Source organism: Stegostoma tigrinum, chromosome 36, assembly GCF_030684315.1.
Source record: "Stegostoma tigrinum isolate sSteTig4 chromosome 36, sSteTig4.hap1, whole genome shotgun sequence".
Lineage (NCBI taxonomy): Eukaryota > Metazoa > Chordata > Chondrichthyes > Orectolobiformes > Stegostomatidae > Stegostoma > Stegostoma tigrinum.
In genome coordinates, this window is record NC_081389.1 from 9,953,001 (window position 1) to 9,971,148 (window position 18,148).

Sequence of the window (18,148 nt, forward strand, 5' to 3'; positions counted from 1 at the left end):
TAGTCAGTGTTCAAATCCTGAACCTACACTCAGTGTGGCAGAAGCATCACAAGTCTTACTAGTTTAAGACAACTTCTCTCAAACTGGCAGTAGACACTAAAGTTAGTCTCACCCACATCCCAAGAATTAGGTCTGACCATTGATTAAAGAAGGTGTCTGCCTTTACATTTAGCTTAAGTCATACACTAAATGGATGTAAAAGTATATCCACATTAGTGCAGCAAGAGGATGTACATTTACTTACTTTTCAGTAATGCAAGACCCCAAAAAAGAGGAGGAATAGGCCAGATAGCTATCAAACCTCCTCCTCCATTTAGTGAGGCCATGGCTCATTTGATTAGGCCCCTTGACCCCACTTTCCTGCTTATTGCCCATTGTACCCCACCTCCTCCTTGCATTCTGACTCAGCCTTGACACACATTCAATGATCCAGCCTCTCCTGATCTTTGGGCAGGAGAACTTCAAAACCTTCAGAAAATACTTTCTTTGCCTACACATTAAATGAAAAGTCATTTATTTCTAAACTGGATCCCATAGTTCTACATTTTGAGGGCAACATCCTCTCAATCTTACACATTTTAATGAGATCACTATCTTCTATTCTGAACTCCAATGTGCACTGGGCTAATCGATCTCCCAAAGACATCTATGCCAGAAACTAGCCCAGTAAACCTTCACTCCCTGTTTATAATGCAAGTACATCTCTAATGTAGGGAGACAAAATCATACAAAATGCTCTACGTCAAGTCCTATAATTTTAGGAAATTGCCCTACTTTTATACACCAGCTTTACAATAAAGGCTTACATTCCATTTACCTTGCCAATTATATTCTGTACCTTCATGCTAAGTGATTCATGTACTCGATTAATCTGCACTGCATTCTGTAGACCCTCTCCAATTAAATGTTGCTTTTCTATTCTTCCTGCCAAAGTGAAGAACTTGAATTTTTTGTGCTCCATGCCTCACACCAGATGAAAATCTTAAAAATATGTGCCTTTCTTACTGCTTTTGAAGAAAACACTGAGCCTTTAATTTAGCTATTTGTCAGATACGTCTGCTAAAAAGATTCTGCTTAAACATTTAAATACAAGCCTTTTATTCTGAACCACTAAATGATACACATGGATTAATTGCTACACTTCTTCTGTTTACTGTTTAGGTGTAATGACAAATACAGCTGTCACAACCTTTTTAAAAACATCAAGAGTCAGATTTAAGCACATTTATCAAGCATAAAACTTGTATACAATAATTGACTGGTTGCAGCTGTCAAAATGGATTTAAGATTACCATAGGTTGAATTCTTAAAAAAAGGGCAGCAAGAACAGAATGCCTGAGTGTGGGCATAATCTACATTCACTTAGATAATTTCAATTATTTGGAGCAGAAACATTTAAACAGGAAAAGGAATCAAGGCACTTTCAGGAAAAGAGCACAGACCTAATGGTCCAATGGCCATATCCACTGCTGTAAAATTGTGACATGCATTTTGGTCATCTGGAGGCTAGTCACCGCCAAATGACATATCAATGTAGCTGTGGACAGAAAACAAGGGAAGAACTGTTTGAGATTCTGGCAGGTGTATCAAATTGGGCAAAAAGCATCTTCACAAAAACAATTCAACACGAGGTAAATTTGAAATACTTTATTGTTTTTAAACAGCTTTCTAGAAGGTACATAAAAACACAATGTGAAAGGAATTCACAGGCTTAACATTTTCTGTAAACAGCAATGACGAAGTCACACAGTTCAAGAAACAAATGACCAAAAAAAAACTTGACAAATTTGTAATTCGAGAAACTATTCCTGCTCAGTATCAATCTATGAAGCTGAATTCAGCCCAGATTGCCTAAAGAACATCTAGGCAAGATGATAAAATTTTGCTTACGCAAAAGACAATGAAAATCTGCACCTTTTACAGGCCATAGCTATGGATATTACACAGCATTTATACTAAGGACTACCCTCTCCCAATACAGCTACAATAAAAAGTAGGAAACAGTAAAGTGTCCCTTGATGTGGCTGCTACTCCTCAGATGAAGACTGATCAATGGAGTACACCATGAACAGCACATCAGGCCGAGCTGGAACCGAGGGATGGCCTGGTCTCACAATCTCAAAGCCCATGAAGCTGAATGTCCTCAGAAGCAAGGCTGTCAAGAGGAAAACACTCCATTGGTTAACAAACAAAAAAACATACTTGCACCAGTTATCAAGTTGCATCAGGTAACTAGTTTATAGACCAAGGCATTTTACAGAATTCAAATCATGCACTTTGTTGTTTCAGAAAATGAGCCATGCAATCCCCACTGTTTCATCTGCCCAGCAGTTTTCCTTCACTACTCCCTCCATTCTCTCACTTTTGAGACAGTTTATCTTGCTGCTGCAATTTCAGAGACCCAAAAATAAAGTGAACTTTTCACAGGGACAACGTACTGCCCAGTACGATAATGAATACACAGCTTCATGAGCAGCTGAAGCCACTGATTCAGTTGTATGCCACATGATATGCACAGTTTTCTATCTAGTGGCTTTCCAATGGAAATCTCTCAGAATCAACAGCATGCTGTGTGTATATTTATACACTGTTCTTTTCGGTTCACCAGTAACTTTTACTCGGTATGCCTTTATAGATCCAGTGTAAGGTGATTACATTATATGACCAAGAAAATGGTCCACACATTTCACCATCAGTTTGAATTTTTCAATCTGTAACTGGCAGTGAATTCCTTGTATCAGCACTTTCTTGAACACTAGAGCAATCAACAACTCATCATATAGCTTGATACTGCCACTCCATCTCAGTGTGAGGAGAGTTGGGCAGCACGGTGGCTCAGTGGTTAGCACTGCTGCCTCATAGCGCCAGGGACCTGGCATCAATTCCAGACTTGGGCGACTGTGTGGAGTTTGTTCTCAGTGTCTGAATGAGGTTTGCTGGGTGCTCCAGTTTTCTCCCACAGTATAAAGATGTGGAAGTTAGGTGGATTGGCCATGTTATGTTACCCACAGTGTTCAAGAATGTATGGGTTAGGCACATTAGTCATTGGAAGTGCAGGGTTACAGGGATACAGTAAGGGGATGAGTCTGGGCGGGATCCTCTTTGGAGAGCTGGTGCTGACTTATTGGGTCAAATGGCCCATTTCCATATTGTACGGATTATACGGATAATGGCACTTTAGAGGCACTGGAATAACAGCAAATGCAACATCAAGCCAGACTGAAATCTGCCAGGTCTGGGGGAACACTACAAAAGCATGTAGAAGGATTCTGCTAGTGGTGTTCTTTCTGACATGATACAGCTCTGCAGCATTTGGAAACTGGGTAATAACACACTGTCGGAGACTGTGACAATTCAGAGAACTGCCGTGTAATTTGCCACCAAGTTTTTATTGGGGTAAGTTACCCAAATGTAATGATTCAGTTTCGAGACAGGATAAGGGGAAGTATTTTTCCTGGAGTTGTCTTTTCAACTGAGGGTTGCAGTTGGAACTGGATCAGCATGTTGACTTTTGGAAGTGCATTTAACACAGGACAACCTTGCATTCAGACTTGACTATAACTGAATCTACAGTGGGATTGCAAGCAGTACTGAAAATCATTACCTCTATCCTCTCTGTTTTTGTAGAAGCAGACAAATACATATTCCACCTTCAGTTTTTCCTCAGCAAATTCTAGCAGCGCTGTTAACCTGCCATATTAAAATAATAGTGAGCCCAATGGAATGGTAAGCAATTTTGTTCATTCAATGCAATGTCAGCCCTAATTGAATCAAATGTGCAAGTCAAAATCAACAGAAGGAAGATTACATAACCACAGATTATAGCACACAACGAAGGATCTTGCTGCATGGTGAGAGTGTCCCTACCTCTGGGCTGGAAGTTCTGGGTTCAAGTCTCACCTGCCCTAAAGGCAGGTGTCATACCCGAACAGGTAGCTTAAAACTATAGCACAGAAGGAAATGATATTGGACTTGGTGCAACAACATATTGAAGGGTTATTCTTGGAATCACAGTACCCCTAATTTAACTTTAAATTTGGTGCAACAGTTCCATTCAACCAATTTTGTAGATTATGAAATTATCAGAAGTCAAAGAATGACAGCACCAGCCAACCAAACGTAACAAGAACATACAAAGTAAAATGGGTTAAAAAGCAAAATGGGTTAATTTCAGGCACAAGAGAAAAATGAGGAGTGAAACCAGAAGTGGCCAGAGAGAAGCTGCTGATAACAGGATGCTCCAAGTCAGTGAAGGTTAGATAGCACAGAGGTGATGATTATGGTTTCTCTCCTGATAGCACCGATATCACCTTGTGCTGACAGAACCAGCACTGCTCTGAAGTTCAAGTTATTAGGTCAAATAGTACTCAAAAGGAAGTCCCACTCGAACCACATATTGCTTTGAGGGCCACACCTGAAATAGTTTAATATTTGGGTATTTTCTGCTGTAAAATGAATCCACTTCATAGTACTTCACTGTGCTATTAAGTTGGAACAGGGGATGTTGGACAGAGGGGTGCAGAATAGAGTGAAAGAGAGATAGTGAAGTTAAAGAGTATTTAGCAACAGGGTTAATTCTGACAGTGAATAGCTGGTGTATGGAGCCAAGTGTAACCCAATAAGTGAAGTTTCAGGTAGGTAAGTCCAAGCATGAAAACATACTTCTAAGGGAGTTACATCACACAAGGCATCATAGCTGTTTTTAAAAAAGGACCAATACAGGACAAAGGACATTCCACAACACAGAACTTTATAAGCAATGTCCACTAACAATGGATTGCATCGTTAATTTATTATCTGCATAACTATAACTTGCACTGTAGGATAAATGTGATCAAAATCACCAACTACACTTGCTACTGATGTGCATTATTTTAAAAAAAACAGTAAATGACATTGAAGGCTGCAAAATGCAAGTGCATTGGACTCCATTAGGAAACATACAAAAATAATGTAACCCAGTTTTTCAAAGGTTGATATCAAAGTCGGCCCCACATGACAGCAAACAAAATGCCTACACCCTAGTATTCAAACAGCCATTGAGATAAATCAGGAAGCAAGAAGCCACAGACACACTACATTGGACTTTTGCAAAAGTTGCTGTTCTGCACAAGACCACACAGAACAGTACAGTTCAGGAACAGGCCCTTTGACCCACTACATCTGGGCTAGCCATGATGCTATTCTAAACTAATGCGATCTGCCTGTATGTGTATCTTTTTAACTGTCTCTTAAACTTTGCTATCATAACTGCTTCTACCACCTCCCTGGCAGTGCATTCCAGACACTTACTACCCCGTTTAAATTTTCTTGACTTTTTCCTTTTCACCTCAAACCCATACCTCCTAATATCTGACATTTCCATTATTATACCCAAAACTCATTCTACCCAATGTGCATACTGCAACCAAGATACATCTTATTCGTGGCAATTCAGTTTTCATTTCAATAGTTGTTTGGGCCTTTCCTTCTCCCAAATATTTAGTTATGATTCAAAAGTGTTTAAAGCTGAATTAGAAAATGCAAAAAGTTCAGAACAAAGGCATGGAAAGCAAGTGCCAATAGTTTTCAAATTACTCACCCTTCTTTGCTTCCTTCTGCCAAAATACCGTTAGGAATTTCCACAAACAGACTCTTATCAGAGGAAAGTGCATCCCATTCGGATACCTTGGAGTCTGTTAACTGGTACCGAAAATGGGTAATGTGTTTCTTTCCACTCACTGGTAGCTCTTGCGTTACCGTTAGCTTCTCATCCTGCAAGCAAATGGTGCCAACTGAAAAAGGTGCTCTGATAATTGCCATCATTCAATATGTCCAATCCACGTTGAGGCAAACAGGAGTAAACAATCACAATTATCAGGGTTTACAGATACAGAAATTCCTCGGTCTTTTACTGCTCCGGAAAAAAAAACTCCTAACTTCTTGTCAAGAAAACAGATGTTTAATGCTACACTCTTAGTAAATCTAATTAATAGTTCATCAGTTTAATCACTTTTTCCTCCCACACCTCTATATTGCACACCACTAATCTTCCAGTCCATTCTCCCTTTAATCAGCCCAGTTCACAATGTCTATACTTCCTCCCTTCTTCTCTATGGAAAGGGGGGATACCTGGTTTCATATAACAATGCTCAAGAGATCTAATCGTGTTGCGTGCAATAAGTCACAACTTAACAAAATCTGAAATTCTCAATTCATAGTATATAGCAAAACTAGTTATGAGTTAAGCGCAACTAAGGACAAATCAGGGAGCTGGGGATCACTTGGGAGATTGTGGCTAGGTAACCTTCCCATCTCATCCAAGTAATACTCGTGGTGGAGTGGTACAGTCATTTCACTGTTTGGTACCTAAGAAGGTTCATAGCAACTTGAAACTTACGTATACTCCTAATCAAGGCAATGGCAGAGCAAGCATAGGGAGAAGAGTTGGTAATGAAAAAGGGCATTCCCAAAGATGACTGTCAATAATTCTGGCAAGGTAGGCAACAGCCTATTAGAACAAGTATGAAGTTAAATGTCAATATCTGATTCTCCACTACCTGATACCCTAAACAGTGACAACATTCAAAATCATACTCAGCGATCATCAGCCAATAATATTTGAACTCTAATAATTATAGCAGAAGTTTCTATTGCTGGTTTATTGCAGTGTTTTCACTATTCCCTGGGAACGTGTTAATTAAAAAGTGTTCAAATAGGATTACATGGGAAAATAAATTGGCTGAATTCTACTGCAGGTGTAGGCACTAGACACTTTACATCACAATTAATTTTAGATCTCAACTGCCATTCCCATTTTCTCTTGGAAAGTTGGTGTGGGTTGCTAGCGGAAATGGTAGGTTCAGACAACCTTTGTTCCTGGGCCACAGGAAGCTCCCCTCCGCAATTACGTTGTAACCATTTATTACCTCCCAGATGAGGTATCTTTTACTTCTTTATTTAACTTAGTATTACCTTTTCATTTCTTTGTCATTTGATCATTTTCCTCTCACTGCAAATCTTTCTCTGCATCTCATCTAGTTCTGCACCAGGATTTTCCAAATCCTAATGAATGTTTTGATGAACTTGAAAAATTGACTGTTTCTTTTCACAGATGTTCTGGATTTCCACCTTCTGTATTTTGCTTGTGTTTCATGTTAAAGATGTTTAAATTTAACAAATCTCTAAGGCAACTTTTAACTCTCCCTACATTTCAATACATCTGCCACATTTTAAAACACACCCTTGAAGACGTAAATAATCAAGCTACAAGATTCGGGAAATAAATTTGAGTATTTTAAAAGCAATAACTGGCTATATGAAAACAAAGCTTTCTGGTTCATTGAGTTTCTTCAATCTCCATCCCACCACATCACCCACAAAAAGACAATCTCCTGTTGCCTAGCTAAGGAAGCCTGTGCAACAAGTGCCTATACGGCTAATTCACTAGTAAAATGTCATTAGAACACAGCTCAGTAAAAAATTCAAACGATATCCTGTGAGTATATGTCCTGTGTGTTTATGAAAGCAAAATCTACAAATGGTGGGTATCCAAAGAGAGAAAAAAGCAAATACTGGAAATATTCAGGTCAGGCAGTCTCCAGCAAGGGACACAGCTAAAGCTTCGGGTCAATGATTTTTCAAGAAGCACTGGAACAAGTTGGTGATACAACACGAAGGCTGTTAGAGAAGGGTACGAGGTGGAGATACTTTAAAAGTCCAAACAAACAGATTTCAACTTTACACTACTGAAATGCCACTTTTTCCTGCACAGCTGGAAGCACTTGAAACTTCAATCCTACACTCATTCCCATAGAAAAAGGGCATTCCCAAAGATGACTGTCAATAATTCTGGCAAGGTAGGCAACAGCCTATTAGAACAAGTATGGCGTTAAATGTCAATATCTGATTCTCCAATACCTGATACCCTAAACAGTGACAACATTCAAAATCATACTCAGCGATATCGTTTCAGAATGAAAATATTGTCAGTTATCAACTATGCAATTTAAATGAGCACAAGATAAAGCCAATGTTACTTTTTGGCAGACACCATTTATGGTTGGATTCCAAAATACAACTGCAATATTGCACATGCTTCAATTCTACAGGAAGAAACAGAAAGGAACTGTTTAGTGTTCTTAGTTCACTGACCACAGCTCTATATGCATTAGCTACAATACAGAGGATATAGACCTTGCAAAAGATAACTATAAATATGCTTACTGCATGTAAGAGAGCTGTAAGAGTGTGATCCCTTCCATTCCCTCGCCCACCCGGGATCTTCACTGATGGGTGAGGGGCATCAGGAGCACCACAGAGGCCCTGGACTGAGGTGCCTGCAGTACTGCTGTTGAGAGGTACCACTCAAGGAAGGCATACTACTGTAAACAAAAGAAAGCAATGTTAAAGCTTAGAGTAAATTACACAGTCTAAAACAAGTCAAAGAAATAGAGTAGCAAATGTTTTGAACCAGAAGACACCTTTGAGCACACCAACACTTCCTTCTTGTGAAAATACAGGATTTTCTCCGAGAGATTTAAAAAAATTAAATCGGTCACGGGCATCTCCACCTAGAATCTACTGCATGATACTATCATACTAATAAGAATCTCAAATTTTCAGACTTCATGAGTCACTAAGCAAGTCAGAAAAAAGAAATGGAAAGCTAACTGGGAAGTAAAACTCAGTCAGCGTTTACTTTTTTTAAAAAAATGGAAATTAATTACCATTTTAACTCTTCTGTGAAAACAAATCAAACTAGGCATTCAGCACTGCTGGAATAATGGCGCCACAAAATACTACACAAACGCAATCAGTTATTCAACAGCAGGTATGGGTACCATTGACATCACTGCGCTGAAACTGCAAGTTGTGTGGCTGACTTGCTCACTTCCAGGCTGTCCAACCAGGTCTCCACCACCTCACCACCCACAGATATAAACTGCATTGTGTTCATGGCAATTGGGAGACTGATTTGGACTGCAGATGGCTACAAATTCTACAGTCAGGCAATAAGTTTAAACTGTGGAAATTATGAGCATGCTTTTGACCAGCTATCTTGATTTCTTTTTATCGCTCTTAACACTCTAGTGAACTGTCTCAGACATGAAAGACACTTTATAAATTCAGGTTTTATCGTAAGACATGCAGATTATATTTACTTCATCAAACCATCAGGTCATCAATTTTAGTGCCTAGAATAATAAAATTGAGCACTCATTAATGTACCAAAATTAGTTTACTGGCTAAAACATTTAGGTACCAACTGAGCCAATGACATAATCCCCAACTGTGCATTTAAAATACTGTTCATTTGTTATGCAGAAATTCACCCAAGTGCCAGATCATATGGAAAATATCATTTGACTACTGACAGTTTCACCCACACAGTATAGGAATTGCTTTCATGCACCATATGGTGCAACTAACTCATTACACAACTGACATTTAAGCACTAACCACCAAAAATATTTTCTTCAGTACCCTGGATGAGGGAGTTACAAGAGGGCATGTGCAGTAGATATCACTCCTAACTACAACTAAATGACTCCTGGATTGATTCAGTTAAAACCAACATTCCCTGAAAAAGATAAGGTGATCAAATACTAATCAGAGTGAAAACAGAGAGAGCATCTTATGTTCTCAGACTTGCCAAAGTACTTCTTAAATGAAGCACTTTGAGGTATAATGACTTCTCTGGCCAAAAGGCAATAGTCTAAGACCAGGTTAACTTTAAATTCATCTGTGGTACGTGGGCATCACTGGTTAGGGCAGCTTTTGCCTTTTCCTAATTGCTCAGAGAGCCATTATGTCAACCAAACTGCCATGGGTCTGAAGTTACAATAAAGTCAATAAGGACATTAGTGAACTAGATAGTTTTTTTTGACATGTGGTTACATAATCACCATTAGATTAGCTTTTTAATTCTAGGTTTGAAAAAAATTGAATTCAAAGCCATGCCTCAGATTCTGTTTAACCAGTCCATGACGTTACCACTATGGCTCTACCTCCCCCACCCCAGCCAAGATGCTTCCAGACAGGACACAGGAACTTCCTACTACTCTGCAGGATAAATATCTTGGAATGTTTTACATATAGTACAGATACAAATGGAAAACTAACAGGAATACAATTTTTTAAAAAATTATTCCAAATTTATTTTCTCAACATTGTTTATTGCAGAAAGTGCACTGGGCTCAAGTCAAGGACAACACAAGTTTAACCAGTTTGCCTCAGTGACTTGACAGACCACGCAGTGTCAAGGGGAAAAAAAACACTTTGAATCATGCTGTTTTAAACAGTTTAACTTCAGAAGTTTCCACAGCAGCAGATGAGGAAAGATTACCGTTGCGAAGGGAAAGCTGGAACTGAACTTTCAGTAGACAAGACCAAGGGGATGGGAGCCAAAGGGTGTCTAATTAAAAATCTATTAAATAAAAGTGCAACATCTGTAGTGAGGCAGATGCTAGACTAAAGCATTGCAAGCAGCTGGTAGGAGACAGTAGTCCCACAAAAATTTGATGGAACAATTCACTTAAATTACGTCAAGAACAGACCTGACCATGCAACGGTACTGTGTAGAGTGCAGAATTGTGTCAAAAAATGGACAATCCAACAACCACAGATGACATGTGGAAATTAAAAAACACAATGTTTCAGTTCCGGGCAGCAGGCTTCCTGTGTTATGGTGAGGCACAGTCAATAACATCAGATCTGACAGCATCAGAACCACCATGATGATGCACAAGTAAACTTTCCATTAATTGAAGCAAAGTGAGATGGTTTTCTAAGGATTTCCTTAGGGAGGTGTTCTAAACAATAGGCACCTGCAGTTAATTCAACAAAGAGCAACCCTTTAACAAGAGAAAAGAAATGGGAATGTTTGCTCAAATACAGACATGGGTTGATAAGTGACAAAATCTCCACCGCTCAACTACAACATTAAAAAAAGAAACTCCCTCGACTGTCGACGTGTACCACCTACAACACACTCTGCACAATTTGCCACAGCTTCTTTGATAGCATCTTCCAAACCTGTTGCAGCAATCAACAAGATGCATGGGTACAGTAGGAACAATGGGAACATCAGCTCCAAGTTTACTTCTACATTACTCACCAGCCTGACTTAGAAATGTGTTGCCCTACCTTCACTGTCAGAGTCAAAAGCCTGAATTCTTTCTTTAACCGAACTATGTAGTCCATGTGGTGAAGGTGCTCATCAAGGGGATGCTTCATCCTCTTAAAAGAGCACTTAAGGGCAGGCAAAAATGTTGGTCAGAAATATTCACCTCCCAAGACTAATATTGGCATTTACATCACACTTTCCCAGTCAGATTTTTTAAAGCACCTTCCAACTAACGAAGTATTTTCTGCAGTGGTAGTTATTCTCAATGTGAGAATCATAATAGCCAATGTACACACAGCACGCTCCCACAAACAGCAATGTCATTGCAACCATTTAATTTATTGTTAATGTTGATTGAGGAATAAATATTAACCCAGCTATCAGGGGTAACTGTTTCAAAAGTAATGCCAGAAAATCTTATACCTCATCCTGGTGGGAGGCCTGTTTAAAATCAAATTCAAGACGGGCACATTAAGCAAAACATTTCCTCAACACTGTGCTGTTGTGTTAGACTTTACTGTTGTGCTCAAGCCTTGGGACTTATCATTCTTGCCTCTAAGCTGCAAGAATGTGATCAATAAATAAAGAAAGATGATGAGCTGATAACTGTGCTGTCCAATGTTGTGATATACAATGCACATCAAGATTATTTCTGTCTTTAAAATAGACAGGCATTAGATTTCAGATTACTATCAGAGGCGTTGCCAGAGACAACAATTTGTAAAGATAGAAATGCTAACAGCTAGTTTCCCTGACTGAGCACTAAGGGTTTTAAAAAGCTGCCTGATAAACATTGGCATTTAAAGATACCTCAGTGAGGCACAGTTTACGACCCATTACATTAGATAATGCAGTTACAGAACAATGAAGATGACTGCCAGTAGACCAAACAGTGCTAAGAATCTGCACTCACTTCCTGCAATACAGTAATGGTAATGCAATTGGAAGGTTGCATCATTTGCAAATGCAACTTCTTCAAACAATTTGAAGTTGGTATAATAAAACAAAACTGTCAAGCAAAGTCATACAATGACATGCCTCTGAAGGCTTTTAACAATAGACTCAGCACTTACTGTATAATGTTCAATACAGTAATGGCCTTGAGTGGGAAGAATAAAGTTACCTTACATTTTATAATAATTAAAAGTCTCAGCGTTCATTGATTTGTGTCAAACATTTTACGTAACTTTGCCCATAAAGAGCTAAGTAATGCGATGACCACGAAATCACCGTTTTTCTAACAGTCAACAATCAGCAGCCTCACTCGTGTACTTTAGGTAAGGACTGCAGATTTCCTTTCCTAGCCTGGTCTACATGCGAATCCAGACCCACAGCAGTGTGGGTGACTCTTAACTGCCCACTGAAAAAGTGGGAAAAGCAACAAATACCAGCCAACTGCTATCCATAGCGTATGAATGAATTAAAAACACTTCACTTATTACAAATTGATTTTACTGCAAGTTCACAGTTCCTTGAAAGTGGAGTTGCAGTTAGATAGGATAGCAAAGGCAGCACTTGATGAGTTTATCTTTATTGAGTAGGGCATTAAGTAAAGAAGTTGGGAGGTCATGTTGCAGCTGTACAGGAGATTGGATAGACCACTTTTGGAATACTGTGTGCAGCTGTGGTCTTCCTGCTATAGGAAGGATGTTGCCAGGGATGGATGGTTTGAGTTTTGGAGAGAGGCTGAAAAGACTGCAGCTATTTTCCCTGGAGCATCAAGGATTATAGAAGTTCATCAAATCACCACAGGCATTGATAGGGTAAATAGACAAGGTCTTTATGCCAGGCTTGGGGAATCCACAACTAGAGGGCATAGGTCTAAATTTGGGCCGAATACTGGCAGATAGGACTAGATTTATTCGGGATATCTGGCTGGCACGGACAAATCGGACCAAAGGGGTCTGTTTTCATGCTGTGCATTTGACTCTATTGCTTTCTCATGTGTTCTTTAAATTACTTTCTATGCAGAAGGATGCCATAATATTTTTGCTGAAACCACCTCATCAATTCTTCCTTGGAAAGCAGGTATTTTGAACCAATGTACCCTCTTTGCATTTTTTTCAGAAATGCTGAAACCAGGCTCTCACAACCAAAGAAATCCAGACTATAAATTCCAATACAAGGATCATACTTTATGTTTCTGAATACCAAAGCCAAAGTTTCCATTTGTTGCACAAGTTACTTTTCCTCAGTTCATATTCCTGAACCTTCAGAACCTTCTAGAAATTTCCCCAGCTTTGATTCCTCCGGTTGTGCAATGAACAGCAATTTTCTCATTTCTTCTAATACCAAATTATCACAATCTTTAACCAATTACATTTTGACGCCACAATTTTTAAAATCTAAAGCAGTCATCTCACTCAATTTCTGATTTGAGGTCAAATTTGTCAGTATTCATCAATTTCAGACCTGCACAGTTTAAATTGTTCAATCGAAAATTTCAACTTTTCAATGCTTACAACTCTTGACATGACACTCAAAAGATATTGTTCCTACCACCTCTCCCCAGCCACCTTATTTGTTTTGCTTGTGTTAAAGTCTAGATCAGATTTTGGCTTCCAAAAAAAACAACACATCATTTGCTTCCTGTACAGCATTTTAATTAATGCATCAGCTGCCAAACACGTCAGAACAAGGAAAGATGACTAGAATATTCGCAAGGGGTGAAATATAATCGAATGCCAAAGCTCAATGTTCCCATCCTATTTTTCTTGGGCTTTGTGTAAGTTGAAAACATTTCTTAATTTAGACTGGTTATAAAATTTATAGTTCACAACATTCCTAGATTGCACCCTTGAGAAACTGAGTACAACCCAATCCAAGATTTACAGTGGACTATCAAAGTGCGACTGGCATAGCAGCAACACCACCGGACTAGCAACCCAGAGGCCTTACGTTGATGCTTTGGGGGGCTTGGTGTTCAAATCCTGTCACTCGCCATGTTAGATTTTAAAATTAATCTGTCATTAGAAGGCAGTCTGGTGGTACCCAAAAAACCATAGTTGATTACTGTAAAACCCACCTGGTTCACTAGTATCTTTTAAGAATCTGCACATTCTCAACTTATCTGGCTGGTATGTGACTCCAGATGCATAGCAATGGGGCCAACTCAAAAGAATGCTCCCTTAAATGACCAAGCAAGACACTCAGTCAGTTATATGAAACCATACAAAATTAGAGGAATGAAACATGACAAACCAAACAGATGTGAAGTAGGCAGCAGCAACTTTGACCAGCTTTGTCAAACTTAAAAGGTTTTCCATACTAAGATCCCAGGGTCTGTGCCAAAATTGGGCCAGCTGTCCCAGAGGTTAATCAAGCAACATACTGACACTGCTTCTAACATATGATCTCTCGGTTTCCATGCCCTAGAAGTCACCATCACATTCCAGGCCCAGAGTTGGCACAGTGGCATACTGAGGAAATTGCCACTGAAGTATCACGGCATCAGGTCAAACGTGTAAGACGAAGCCTCCTCTACTTGATGAATCAGTAGTCCTGTGTTGAGAATTAATTGGAAGCAGCATGGAGTGACAAGAGCACAGAACGTGCTTTAACCAGAAGACTTGAATGGCAGACACTCAAAAGATATTGTTTCTACCACTTCTCCCCAGCCACCTTATTTGTTTTGCTTGTGTTAAAGTCTAGATGAGATTTTGGCTTCCAAAAAAAAACAACACATCATTTGTTGATCAGTACTGCTGACCAAGCCCCAAAGGTCAGCAGCAAGATTTGGATCAGCAACAGGTGGTGAGGAAGCCAAAGAAAAAATATTCCGACAACATCCTTACAAATCTACCTGTTGCTCATGCATACGAACAAAGTCTAAATGGGACAGACTGCCAATGGATCAAGCAACACAAAGCTGGGCTTCCATGAGGTTCTGTGGGTCTGTGGATGTATGGCTTGGCACTTCCCACTAACATTACCATCAAAGAAGGGAACAGACCCTGTTTTGAAGAGAGAGCTCAGGAGGGCATGTCTGGAGCAGCACTGGATATATGAAAAAATTGATCACAACTAAGCTCTGGAGTCCTTCCAAATACAGTTGTGTATGATGGAGAGTCAAACTCAATGGAGTGGGCTCCACAGCTATCCCCATCAACAGATACTGCCAATGCTTCATCCTGGTCTGTTGCAACTATGTTTATTTGCAAGTGTAGAGTGAATCATCCATTTCAACCTTCCCAGAGCTCAAAAAGAAAATTCCTGGAGGTACATACTGCCCATCAAAAACTGGCTAAATCCAAATGAACCAACAGGGCACCATTTCTATTAGTGACAGGTCTAAGTGTAAACCATCTCAAGGTGCACTAAGGCGATTTACCTAGACTTTTCCAACAGTACATCCCAAACTCTCAGTTATCATCTAGAACTGCATGGGGCAGATGCTTGGAAGCACAACCACCTGCAAGTTCCCCACACACACTTTGACTCAAAACTACATCATCATTCTTTTACTATTACTGAATCAGGATCCTAGAATTCTCTTCCCAACTGCATTGTAGGTACATCCACACTCTACAGATGGAAGGCGTTAAGGGCAGCTGCTCACGAGGACCTTCAAGGGCAACAATGCTCATCTAGCTAGTGGTGTCCATATCCCACAAAAAAACCACTTTGAAGAATGCAGCACAATCACAAACATAAAGAAGTGCAAGTAGCACTGTTCACCATTGTAGCATTTTAAAATTCAAAAGTCACATTTATTATCAATGAAATCAAACCACATTGGTTTTTAGAAACGATTGTGCCTGAGAGGATTTAATGGTGAAATGAGAATTAACATGCTGTGGGTTCATTAATGTCTAATAGGTTTATAAACCCATTTCCTGCAGCATGAGCAATTTCATACATGAAGCAAGAACAGAGTTTTCACAATCTTAATTCTACAATGTAACATCTTAAGAAGCAAATAACAATAGTCTGCGGGATTGCACAGTACAGATCTACATGAGACAATACTATCAAGTCAATATTTTCAAATTCAATTCTAAGTTTATCAAATCAGAAAATATTCCCAAGGTCAAGCATCTAATTACTTCAAACCTTACAAACAACATTGAAACAAATCAGATATATTTGCAGTGCTCAAGTGGTCTAATTACAAACTTCATTCCTACAGCTTATCATTGTAAACATCTAGGGAAATTTATTCTACAGTATCAATTCACTAAGTCTGAGCAAATAGTACTGTATGTTGCATGGGGGTACCAGCAGCTAAGTAGAATTAGTGGGCTTGTCGTGTGGAATTGAACATGTCAATGTAATCAAAATCTTACTTAAAAATTCTACCTTTCATATACTTTCATTGGAAGAAAGGTAGAATTACAGTAAGGTATAATTTCCATTATATATGGAAAATATCCCATTTGAAATAAACAGGCAATGCTACCAGTACAGACTTCAAAGAGGTATCCACCCATAGTTCAAACACCAGATGTTTACAACATTAAAAACATATCACATGACAGAATGTGTCATAATAACCACCATCTCACTGGACATACACAATGTATATCATACAATCTTATTGAAGAGCCAGCCATTTAACATAATCAGTAATACAAGATTTCTTCCAGTGCATCTTCCAATTTCTCTACTGCCCCTTTAAAAGCAACAATTTATTCAATTCAGTCAACAGTCTTTTAGGATATTTTAGTTCCAAATAAGCACTTGAAAAACATTTTCAAAAACACTCTTAATCAGAGTTTTAACCCTGCACTTTTGCCTCATTGGATCCTGACTCCACATCCCTCGATACTCATTCCCTTGAATTTACCTTATGGAGCCAAGCATCTCCATCCATCTCGAAGTGTCACTCCATATTAACAAATTTTCTGTTCCTTTATCAGGAAAAGGAGTGCTCTCATACATCACGAAATTCTCATTCCAACCTGGACTCATAACCAGTTCACCCCATGCCCTCTCCCATCTCTGCAAACCCACTCACACAATGACTTCCTTCCAGACACCTCAAACCTCAATCTACACCTTATGCACTGTTACCCTTCCCATTAACCACGCAGATGAGATGTCAGAAGCCAAATGCCTCTCCGAATGTTACAGCCCGTACAATGCCCCCTCCCAAGCTCCCCCAGACCGTTGCCTCCGACCCCAATGCCGCCCCCCCCCCCCCCCCCTCACCTCTCTTGCGTATTTATCATCGCGTTGACTGGGCTCTTGGCTCTTTCTTTCCCGAAGTAGTGGCTGTTCAGTATCCGTTCGACGGAGCTTCTCACCATCCGGCCGCAGACACAGCCCGCTCGCTGGGTTATGCTGGCAGCGGCAGCAGCAGTTGCCCGTCCATCGGGCCGTGCCCTGAGTGTCAGTGCCTTACCGAGTAGCGTCCACTACGACCGCCTTCCAGAACCTTCAGCGGCCGCTGCGTCTCCGCCGCCCGCTTATATAGCCTCGCGCGGCATCATGGGCCGCACCCACAAACACAAGACAACACACAGATTATTTTATCCCGCAGTCGCCGCACTACGCTAGCGTTTATTGAAATATGTATTTCGCCGCTGATTATTTTTGGTTTTAATTCTCATCAGGTTATTGTCTTGGTTGGGCCCGTGATGTCAGCGCCTCTGTGATTGACAGTCGAGGGGGGCGGGGCCTTTGTGCTGCTCAAATGTGGTGCCTGGGAACTGGAGAGTGTATGTCTCTATAGGATAAGGTTTTTGCTGGTTTGGTTTGCAAACTGAACGTTGAGCTTAAAAAAGACTTTGAATGAAGCTATTTGCATTGATGCAGCGTCCTCTTACCTCCTCAGGGTACCCCGAAATGATTCCTAATCCAGATCCTCAAAGATATTAAGATAAGGGTAGGGCTTTTCCAATTAATGGTAGAGCCCAGGGTGGTGTTGCAGAACAGAGGGACAGAAGTTAAAAGGTTAAAAAGACGTTTGGCATGTTTGCTGCTCAGTCCTTTGAGTACAGGAGGTTAGTGAAGTCTGTTCTGGAATACTGTGTCTAGTACATAGAATCCCTACAGTGCGGAAGACGACCATTCAGCCCATTGAGTCCACAACAACCCTCA

The 18,148-nt window shown here is 39.9% G+C and overlaps 1 protein-coding gene across 1 annotated transcript; it reads right to left on the bottom strand.

Moving 5' to 3' along the window:
• Window positions 1-1,632: 1,632 nt before the first annotated feature.
• On the bottom strand, window positions 1,633-17,498 carry LOC125446874 (ornithine decarboxylase antizyme 2-like). Its single transcript, XM_048520842.2, is given in 6 exon segments — window positions 1,633-2,155; window positions 3,605-3,690; window positions 5,582-5,754; window positions 8,206-8,286; window positions 8,288-8,363; window positions 17,258-17,498. Coding segments are annotated over 6 exon segments (642 nt in total). The 5' UTR covers window positions 17,356-17,498; the 3' UTR covers window positions 1,633-2,027.
• Between the last annotated feature and the right edge of the window lie 650 nt (window positions 17,499-18,148).